At 40.7% G+C, this 11,463-nt stretch overlaps 1 protein-coding gene across 3 annotated transcripts in view; it reads right to left on the bottom strand.

Moving 5' to 3' along the window:
• POU2F1 (POU class 2 homeobox 1) overlaps nucleotides 1-11,463 on the bottom strand; it is a 51,975-nt gene that overhangs the window by 36,255 nt on the left and 4,257 nt on the right. For 2 of the 3 annotated variants that reach the window (XM_010150832.1, XM_010150980.1), the window contains exons 2-3: nucleotides 10,873-10,938; nucleotides 3,032-3,132 (exon numbers count right to left, since the gene is read on the bottom strand). In XM_010150832.1, the coding sequence (XP_010149134.1) occupies nucleotides 3,032-3,132; nucleotides 10,873-10,938 (167 nt within the window). Of the gene's footprint in view, nucleotides 1-3,031; nucleotides 3,133-10,872; nucleotides 10,939-11,463 lie in introns of those variants that run through there. The other variant, XM_010150905.1, reaches the window with a different exon arrangement.

The raw sequence follows: 11,463 nt of genomic DNA on the forward strand, positions 1-11,463 counted from the left end.
CCGCATCCCTGCAAAAACTCCCCCCAAGAGCAATGCACACTCCTCTAACACCTGAATCAGTGAAACAGGGGTTGTGCTCCAGGCTGAAAAAAAACACATAAGGCTCTTCCACAGCATTATTTGTCTACCTGTTGCTGAACATATTCCTGCCTAGGGATCTGGATATTATCGTGAAACTGAATAGAAACAGCATTTTGGGGTGGACAAGCTAACTATTCCTATTCATAAAATCCAGGTCCAGGGGAGGGCGTTAAGCTCTACTCATCATCATCCTTCTAATATTCCAGAACGGATATTACCCCAAATATGTACATTGCATTCACCTGCTTAGCACAAAACCTTCATAGCACAAAACTCCAAGCATAAACACTCTTCCTGAAATCAACCCATTCAAGTATTCGCAGTCCTCAGCCACTGGAAAGAAAATCTCACTACAGAGGGTCTGGAGCCACTTTACAAAGGCTGTGTTGATTGGGGTAAACTCCAAACTTGAATTCAACATTTGTGATTAGCAGGTCCAAAATAGTTCTTGTGGGTTCGCAGTGAAGAAAAACTGATGCTTCAGAAAGCCAGATTTTTCAAGAGTGTTATTTTATCTCTAATAACGATTTTCTCTGTACACCAAACACTGAAATTTTCATTTACTGAACTGTTTTATTCAGTCTCACCTTGTTTCTACCACCACTCCTACGACAAAGCAGAATTACGAATGCTTTCAAAGGTCAGAGTTACAGCCTGTAGTGAATTCCATCTCTGGCCATGTTTGAAAAACACTGTTCCGTTGAAAACCAGGCAATGCATAACAATATGGTAAAGCAAAGCAAAATGTAGCACTCTTGCCTCTATAAAGATGTCCCCAAATAATATACATCACAAAAGAGAGCCCAATCTGTAAGTACAGGAAGGAGAGTGCTTTCAAAGGTCAGAGTTACAGCCTGTAGTGAATTCCATCTCTGGCCATGTTTGAAAAACACTGTTCCGTTGAAAACCAGGCAATGCATAACAATATGGTAAAGCAAAGCAAAATGTAGCACTCTTGCCTCTATAAAGATGTCCCCAAATAATATACATCACAAAAGAGAGCCCAATCTGTAAGTACAGGAAGGAGAGTTTTAATTTAAATTGCAATACAGGGAATTAGTAACTGAATATTCAAACAGGCAACCCTTAAGAGTCACCCTGGAAATAGTTCCTACCACCCTACATAAGGGTACCAGACTTGATAAGCATGTTCTACATCTAAGCAAACAGTCCCAGAAAAGCTCCTCCTCCTCACAAGCAAAATATAGCTTGACACAGTTGATGCAATCTGAGCTTTTAACATGAACTAACAGCAGAGAATAATCAAAAAATGTACTCAGAAATAATGCTTGAAAAAACACATAATAATTTCAAAAAACACATGAAAGACGACAAAATGTATCCCACTCAGGTACAGCCAGCGCATTCCTGAGAATCTCTTGGGATGCAATTTGGATACCTCTTCCACCACACAACCACCACTTTCTAATTAGAAATTTAACTGGTCCTGAATGTTGCCTACAACCTAATATTTTGTATTGGTCTGGAGGAAAGCAGTGTGTGTTAAGGCTGACTAACACCCCACTAACAGCAGCCACGCTAGAAAAGGACAGTTTGACAATAGATTCCCACACACCTGCAGGTGCACGAAAGAATAGCGGAGATTTGCCTTTGAACTCGAGTTTCAAGAAATGAATCACACTTTACCAAACGTGAAGTTATAAAGATCCTGACAACTGTTTAAATACATTTCCAAAGCAAGATAAAGCACTGTGCTAAATACAATTACTGTCCGGCATCAATCCACGTAACAAAACGAAGACTAAAACAAACACAGAAAACTCTGCAGAACAGCTGTATCTGTCTCTGTGTTAAACACATACTGACAACCCATGAAAACTAGTCAGCTCCTCTCCGCAGAAAGGCAGCCTACAACAGTCTGGTTCAGCGAATTCAAACACTGGCACTCCCTAGGCCCTGTATAATCAACCTACTAGGAAAATTGTAATTATGTGACAAGGCATGTGGAATGTTCCATACAATAAAATGGCAGTTCAGAGCTCTTAAAAGAGGGCATAAAAGCTTCAGTACATCAATTATACCACAATAACTGTGCAACCTCAGACCTCAAACATTCAAGGTCAGCCAATTAGGTACAGTTTTAAAGTTTAAACTTGGTGCTGAGGAAAGGAAGGAAATTAGGACATTTGTTTTCAAACATCAAGTGCGAATGGATAAAAAAACTACAAAAAATGCCCCTTATACTTCTCTTCACCTAGGGATGCCCCATTTTGCTTCAGCCTACTTCTGAAGTTCAGCTTTGATTCCCTAAACACAGCAGCAGCAGCACAGAGGGATAGTAGTAAAAGCCTGAATATCATCTGACAAACAGGTCCTTCAAATAACATTAAAACAAAATTTTTAAAAACTCACAAACCATATATGCTTAGTAAGTGCAATCACTTTATATTTCTAGACAATGTGTAAGAGTGTGAAAGATTGAAGCACACTGCTGACTATCTTTCACCACCACTTCTGGATTCTTAACTAGGCAGTGACAGTTTCAGAACCTTGGCAGGTGTTGAGCCAATACAATCCTTCACCAAAAAGGTTATATTTTACCAAATCAAAAGGCAAGGTACCTCCACTGAGGTAAAAAAAAAAACCCTAAGCAAAACAAACAAACAAAAAACCAACCCACATCAAAAAGAACCCCAAAGAAACCCCAAAACAACAAACTTCAGGCATTCTCAAGTCCCCAAAAAGGGGCCTTCTAGTTCCCCCAAACAGATCTCACCCTATCTTGACGTATTCTGCAGCCTAATGTGACGAAGCCAGTGCCACAGCAAGAACTTTCCCCCATCCAAGCTACTTCAAGCATGTGGTCTACCCGTATGTTCCTCTACATGCCTACCCGACACCAACAGGAAGAGAGAACGCAGAACATAGAAGAGAAGCTGCGTTTGTACCTGCCCGAGTCTCGCCTACTTTGAAATGGATCTTCTCTTACCTGATGAAGGTGCCCAAGGAAAGCCTGGGCCTGGGCCGTAGAGATTGCTCCTCCGACAGGCACAGCCTGCTTTTGAAAGTCCAGGCCATTCGTTTGCGTGCCTGGAGAAAGAGAGGTATTAGCAACTGTTAGTTATTATTGTTATGAAATGGAGTAAGATTTATTATTCCTACATCTCCTGCCATTGCCTCAATGCAACGCAGTAGAAAAATACCCTTGACAGGAACAAGAATTAAAGTTTTTCACTGAAATGGGGGCAGGGGGAAAGCAGTGTCAGTTCAGACTTTGGTAATACAGAATTTGTCACCTAAACCACATCAACATCATGTTTTCTTTAGTCGACAAATGTCGACCACCTTACCTACCCTCTGTACACTGTTACCCCATCACTCTACCATGGTTTGAGACCCATGGGTGCACGCTGCTAAGGGTCTCTGTTCTGCAGGCACTCTCCATCCAGCAGCCAAAGATTATCTTTACATTCAGAAAGTGGCAAGAACCAGGTTCCTATAAAGTCACCTTTCATTAAAGGCAGGTAAAATAACACCCAAGGACAACAAGTACTGTGTGCATAGCAGTGATGGGCCACAGTTCTGCTCCTTCGATAAGCAGCACCTCCACATTCTCATGAATAGTTGTGCAGCGCTCTCATTGCGTAAGATATGCCCATTGTCTGGGCTTGGTTTTGCTCTCACCCGCTTCCATCTAACTAAAGCCTCCTTATTTGCCTACATTTTTCTTCTCTTCTTCCTAAATAGCTTGGAAGACATGAAAACACCAGACTATCCCCAAAAAATCAGGGGGGGGAAGGAGGGAAGGGATGGGGGAAGGAACCTTTCCCCCCCTTCCCCGACAAACTACCACAGAATTCTCTTCTGCCAAGAGGAACTGTAACGACAAACTTTCGGGAATCATTCTGTGAGGAGAACGGTATAATCAATACCATGGATTATCAACCACTGGTTTTCTGTGTTGGGTATTACTTCCTACAGTGGCTAACAAGGAGGGAGACACTGAGTGGAATTTCTAGAACAAAGGAAGCAATCTTTAAAACTGCACGACTGAAATGAAGTAAAACCAGCTGTAGACTTGCATGTTTACTCTTCATGGCAATCAGATTTTGTTCAGTGCCCATGGACAGGTGTTCAAGTAACTCCTACTTCAAAATTCCTTCCATCATCTACATTTTTCGCCATAAAAAATCCAGGTTATCTGCTAAGCAAAAGTGAGTCACAGTTGTTAAAAAACAACAGGGGTTTGCTATTCCTTAGAAAGATGTGCAAAAGCAAGCAGGCGTAAAATCTGATTAGTAAAATACACTATCCAGTATTTTACACTGCTCCTTTGACCTACAAACAGCTTACACGGATACAATTTCCAAAGATGGAGTCACTGGTCAATAAAATACAGATACAGTGTAGGTTAGTCAAGCTTCCTAGCACACACGTAAGACGTACCGAAGGTGACCCTTTGGAGCATCTTGGGTGGGGGTGCTGTTGGAGAAGAGTTGGTCACTCCAGTTTTTAATTCTATATTTTGTGCCAGGGTTTACAGACTTGAGATATATGTGCAGCCAAAGACTCACTGACACATTAAAAATATTCAAATTTTAAACTACATAAAGTGATTTTACTTAATGAATTTTTCTAAAATTCCAATCCAAAGTGAACGGAAGGACTACCACTGGGTCTGAACTGATCTTAAATGAATGCAACGTGGTTGCATTTCTTCAAAGAAAGGTAAATCAGAAGGTCTGCTGGAAAGAGCTAGGAGAGTCTCGTGTTCATACTTTCCAGTAAACTGCAGAATTCTCTCAATGCAGAAGTCCAAAGGGAGTGGGAAAATGAATGGGTAAATATATAAGAATAATTCCTGACAAACAGCAACTGTAATTCCAAAGAAACAATCTACCACCTCCTCATTTAAGTTGATGCTTTGAATCAGTTTCCAACCTGTGATCAGGGACCCCCAGGTAGGAAAAAAATACAGGTAAGAAAACCAACTGTAAGGCAGGCATTCCTCATTCCAATTGGAAACTTGCAGGGGTCAAAAAAATTATCCATTTTTGAGAGGACTAGCTGGAAACCTCACTTTAAATTAATAGGTGAAGCTGTTCTAGTTAGCTATCTTCCAAAAGGAGCCTCAAATCACGATACCATATTAAAAGAGTGCTGCTGTGCATCACGTGCCGAAGAAATGCTCCCGTTAGCACTTCTGCTGACTCTTAACATGGGGATTTGAAACGAGCCTCCTAGGGTTGATCATTTTGAACAAAGCAAAGTCCAAGATTGAGCTTAAAATCTCCATGGGTCCCAGAAAGCAGTTTAGGCGGGTACTGAGAGAAAACAGTAGTTTACTTTAAATTCAACCTTGAAGTACTCCCAACTCCCTTTCCCCATGCTCCCCCCAAACCAAACTTGGAGAAATAAAACAAACCCAAACTACACCTGTTCACTCTCTGTTCTACCTGCATCCTAAGCTTTCTCTGGTATTTGGAAGTACAGTGTCCCTTCCCCTTCAGATGCAGCCCTAATTTTAGACGGAATGCTACCAAGGTTGCTTGCATTTAGCACAGGATGCCAACATCTTTTTGAAGAACAGCAGGGAAAACAAACATTGAGTCAAGCATATGAGAGGCCTTGCTCTTAAGGTGTCCATAAGGATGTGTGACACCACTCCTGTGGAATCCAAGAAATCTGATAAAGGAGACTGGAAAATGGAGCTGTCAGAAACAGCAGATCAGCACACCACAAGGACATGGAAGGACCAGAATGCCCCTTCTGCTTAGGGTAAGAGTTAAATGCAAAAAGAGCCCATGATGACCAATAGGCATGGCAGATGCAATCACAGGTATTGTGATTTTAAGAGTCACAACTATTTAATCTCCACGCCGGCTCCCATAACTGCTAGAGCATATCTGACAGCTCACCAACCCCAAAAAAGCAGGAGTGGGAACTCTCCATCTCCCACATCCACTTTCTTCTTGGTTCCAGGTACATTGTCCCTGTCCTATACCTTCTGACAGTCCATGGACACAACAGTAAGCCAATTCACCTTTCTAATTAAGTAGAAAACTATTCGTGTGAACTTTCCCTTTTTCTTGCCCAAGTTAGGTTTTGCCAGTTACAGAGGATGAATTAATTTACCTTAGGGCCCAGCAAACAGCAGATAATGCAAAGCAGGGGAAGTCAGAGACGTGTTAGCAGAGAAACGAGCCTCCCCCACCCCCGGCAAGTTGTTAAGACTGACTCAAGCTGTAGGATGAAATTTCACCCTTAAAGCCTAAGTCCAGTGCAACTTAAGCACATTTAAATTCTGGCATAAGATCAGCCATGTGGTTAGCTACTTCACAGAGCTGGTTTGGATGAAGATTAATCCTAAGTGCAATTAATTTTCAGCCAAATCAAATCTCTGAACCATCTCACTCAGTGCCACTCCAGGGAAAGGAACAGAACAGCAGTACCAGGACACCCTGAATGTGGATTAGTTTATGGTGTCCTGGAATTACTTGTCCCTGCAGAGGGTAGAGGCATGACAAAACAGAGTAGGCCAGGTAACGTTGCACCTGCAGTCAGGACAAGAACACACTCTCAAAATCCAAGTTCATAACCATCAGACTTCAGTCTGAGTTTACAAACTGGGTAAGAAAGGAAGAGGAGTGAGGAAGTACAGGTCAGGAGAGATGTGGGCTAAGGTGCAATAAAGGACTCAAGAAGGGAAGGGAAAACAAACAAGGAGAAGGAAGATTTCAAAACCAACTTGTGTGGGTATCTGCACTGTGCTCTGGGAGACACCTTCCAGCACCAGCATTACATCTCTCTCTCTCTCTCTGCATGTGTGTGTTGAGAGAGGGAGATCCCCAATAATCAGAAATTGTGGCTCCTTGTCAACATTATTAAGAAGTTCAGCACTGATATCTGTGCAGAATTTTAACAGTTAAAGAATACTTCATGATTCTTTTCCCACTCCCCAGCAGTCTTTCTTCTTATGAAAATTAGAAAATCAGTTTCTGGAAATTAATCAATGCAAACAAGAATTCTTAGAATCCTTCCAGATATTACACTTACAAACATTATTATACATCAATGCATGTCGTAAGACTACGCTTTCCTTAGACATAAGAACCTGGCTTTTATATACTGCAGTTTAACCCCAGCTAGCAACTAAGCACCACACAACTGCTCGCTCACCTCCCCCCTCCCCCAGTGGGATGGGGAGGGCAATCGGAGGAAAAGACAAGGGAATCCATGGGTTGAGATGAGAACAATTTAATAACTGAAAATAAAATGAAATAAAATAATGATACTAATAATACTAAAAATGCCAATAACACTAACAATTCTAATAAAACTAATATTACTACTAATAATAAGTAATTAAAAATAATACTACTGCTACTAATAATAGTATGTAATGAAAATAATGGAGAAGAAAAATTATACAACCACTCACCACCCTCCAACCAACACCCAGCCCATCCCCAAGCAGCCAGAGCCAGACAGCCACACCCAGAGCAAGAGAGCCCCCACAAGTGAGAGAGCCAGACCCCCAGGCCACTCCCCCCATCTTATATCCTAAGCATGATGTTTGATGGCATGAAGTGTCCCTTTGGTCAGTTTGGGTCAGCTGTTTGGGCTGTGTCCCCTCCTGCCTTCTTGTAGAGGAGAATCTGGGAAAGCAGGGGCAGCATCAGAAACTGAAAGAGTCCTTGACTTGATACAAACATTCCTTAGCAGCAATTAAAACATTAGTATGCTATCAATATTCTTCTCAGCACAACCAAAACACAGCCTCATACTAGCTACTGTGAGGAAAATTAACTCTATCCCAACTAAAACCAGCACATCATAGTACTGCATTCACACAGCTTTAAAAAAAAAGAAAAAAAAAAGAAAAAGGCATTAAACAAACAAACCAAAAAAGTGTAATTGTTTTGGAAATGTTTAAGCTGCAATCTGTAAAAAAGAAACCAAAAGGGCTACTGTAAGACACCTGTTTCTCTCTTTTTCCAGTAGATACTAAGTAGACTGACTGTCCACCCACAACGGAAGGTTGGAAAAGATTTGTGTAATTCAACAGTTGATCAGTTCATGTTCTTATGGAAACAGCCAGTCAACAACTCTTGTACTCATCAAGCCGCTTTTTGTTGTTGCTTTTAATTTGTCTGAAATATGGGTTCCTTTTTCAGATGCTTAAAAGGGTAGTCCAGTTAGCACAAAAAATGTGACAGCTAAAATCTGTTTCAGGCATTTTATTGTGACCAGTGTATTCTGGGGACTTTACTATGTTCCCTAAACATTCAGAGTTACAAACCCCTAATCTGTTAACTTCCATGAAACTTAGCTGTTAGCTCAGAGAAGTACTAATGTTAAGTCATCTTTACCACTGGCAACTGTATTTTCTTTTTGTTGAGAACACTAGCTGTGCCAAATGTAAATTCCATGCCCCACAGTAATTTCTCTTAAAATTTTCAAGTTGCATGAGCTTACTACAGTTTAAAACAGGAACGACCCAACAAACATCAACTGAGGCTCAAAAGACAGACTAGTAGTGCTTACACATCGGACTCAAGTGATTTACAAATGCCACTAGAAAATAGACAGTTACAGAAAGTTACAAAAATAAGAACTCTGAGTGTTCATAAAAATTGTCTTCATGCATTTTGCCTGAGAGCCTATGCTCCCCAGGCAATCAATGGCACTTCCAGCTCCTTAGCATCCAAGCTGAACGCCAGCTTCTTTTCACTAAGTATGCACAGAGCCCAGAACCATAATCTAAGTACCCTGATCAGAAGCCTAAAATTACATTCCACGAGTATTCCCCTCCCAGGGTTTAACATCTGCCAGTTGTTAATGCAACTGATGCTTGAACTCCCAAAGAACGTCACAAATCCATTAATCACTACATCCCATGACTTAGGAGCATCATGTTTAAAAACAAATCAATGACTAGATTGTTTTGTTGTTTGTCTGAAATCAAAAATTCTACATTATCTTAGTTTGCATCATTAAAAAGTCAGGAAACAAAGCTGAAAGGTGTAATTGGGAACATGTAAATTACAGAGGTAATGTTTCCACGTTTCCAAAAGGTACAAACACCACCTTTCTAATAACTAACCTTAGTAGTAGATTATAAAATACAGACACTGTATCCCCTTTTGTGACAAAAGCACCTACAAGAAGCCTTACAATCCCTCAATTTCTTTACACCATGACCACCACCTTCACACTGATGGAGTACCTGCCTAGGGGAGCAGAGCCAGGGTTCTGCTGAAGCAGATGCCACATGTCTGTGACAAGGGACTATCTTCGAATAAACCAAGTCCCCCTCTTCAACAGCTCAGTCTAGGTAAAACTCTAGTTAAGGCTGAGCATAGGTCAGCCCATTGGAAATGCACTCTTTGGAGAAGGCGTACACAGGGAACTGCGGCCATAGAGAGCAGGAAGTCTAAATTTTCTCAGTAGTTTACACATCCTCTCCAGCTACAAGAATTCTATAGGGATACTCAAAACAGTCATTCTCTTGATGCCATTTATGATTATGAAATATTTACAGCCCATATGCTTTTTGAAATAATGTTTTAAATCATCCTATAACAGGATTAAAAGCGTAATAAAACAAATTTTGTACATAAAAAGAATTTATACCTCCCCTATTACAAATACAAAGGAAATTATAAGAACTGAGATGCCAGCAGCAAAACGCACATTGGTAAGTGAGCTAAATGCCTTCTGACTGACCCCATGCACTGGCAGAAAACACCCAAGCCTTCAGATCAGTACTGGGAGCATTTGGTCACTTAGCTACATTAAAGCCTTGCACAAAGAATGAAGAGACAGCAGCATAACATGAAATAAATTGATAATTTCATCACAGCTCCAGAGTTTAAAACAAAACTTTTATTATTGAACCAAGAGGAGGAAAATGAATTTTCCTCATGCAAGGTAACTAGACTTCTCTCAAAGCAACGAGAACAGGTTCCTTCTCATTAAAATTTTCTATTCCCAAATGTTATTCTAAACTCAGAGAAGATTCTGAGTTAGGTTAAACTATTTGCCTTCTATTCAGAATGGTCATTACTATTCCTTCCAAAACAAATGGCAAATGACCTCCAGAAAGCATTAAAGCATGAGATAGCATGACTGAGTTACAGCGGCTTAACAAGCGTCTTCAGTGGCTGAGAACCTGACCACATCTCAAGGATGTGCCAAAAGACACACTGGCCCTGACACAAAGGCTATTCTTCCCCAGCCAAATTATAAAGTTCTGTTCTAACACATAAAGACATTACAGAAAAGCTGTACATTTGGTTTTTAATGCTGAGAAATTATGCTTTCTCCCTTTGCCTTTTTCTTGAGAACTGTTGGGAAAGCTTGAGTGAAGTCTGAAATGGAAAGAAGCTCAGCCAGCGGCCCACATCTGCCAGGGAAAATCTCAACCCAAAAATAAACTGCAAAGTTAGAGGTGCCGAAGAAGTGTTCTGCCAGGAAAAAAATAAGACTTCTTAGGGAGAGCTAGTGCCACCAGACCTCCTGAGGTATCAGAAGCATTACTGACACAGGAAGTGGGGAAGGGGAAGCATACACACATATTGACAAAGTGTAGGTACTGCTCTGATGCAGTAGGCGTGAACAGTGCCCTGCATACAGTAGGGTTAATGATAAGACAGAAGTATTCCCAAGTCTCCAAAAACAGCAGGGGTGGGATATTTTTCCTTTTTTTGTTTTGGTTTGTTTTGGTTGGTTTGTTTTTAATTCCTGTAAACTGGTAAAGAAATGTTTCTTTTAATATCCATTCCATTTCACCAGAAAATATCTGTGCACCAATTGATCACTTCTTACCTGTGTTCCCATCCCCACTCTCCATTGATGGTTTACTGGTTTCTGACGGATTGTTCATTCTTGAGTCTGCATAAAAACAGAAATAAGAATAAACTACTACAGTAGAAAAAAACCAAATCTACTCATACCTTCTTGTCCAAGGGAAGCACAGAACATCAGGAATTTGGTGTGTACTTTACCCTAATTCATATTGTAATGCAAAAGGAACAATCAGAAGCAGAACACAATACCTTCCAGATAAATATTGTCAACATTTTATATGTAATTATTCACATATGTGAAAACAAGGGTGTTACAGGAATAAAAGGCAGCATGACGGCGGGCGAAGATAGGTAGGAACTTAATTTTCAGTACAATGAAAGCCATAAAAGCAAAAAGGCAGTGTGTGTGTGTGACGACACAGGGACAGGACAGGTGGGGGACAGACACGGGGAACACGACTCGAAATGACTACATCAAGATTCAAAAATATTAAGTCTGACCACCATGGCCTACATTATTCTTGGGGGTTCCCCTCACCCCACAAGAGAAAGGAAATTCAGTCATAATTCGATATATGCCATTCTTCTAATATTGCATTTTTATTTTACA

Source organism: Eurypyga helias, unplaced genomic scaffold (genome assembly GCF_000690775.1).
Source record: "Eurypyga helias isolate BGI_N326 unplaced genomic scaffold, ASM69077v1 scaffold4710, whole genome shotgun sequence".
Lineage (NCBI taxonomy): Eukaryota > Metazoa > Chordata > Aves > Eurypygiformes > Eurypygidae > Eurypyga > Eurypyga helias.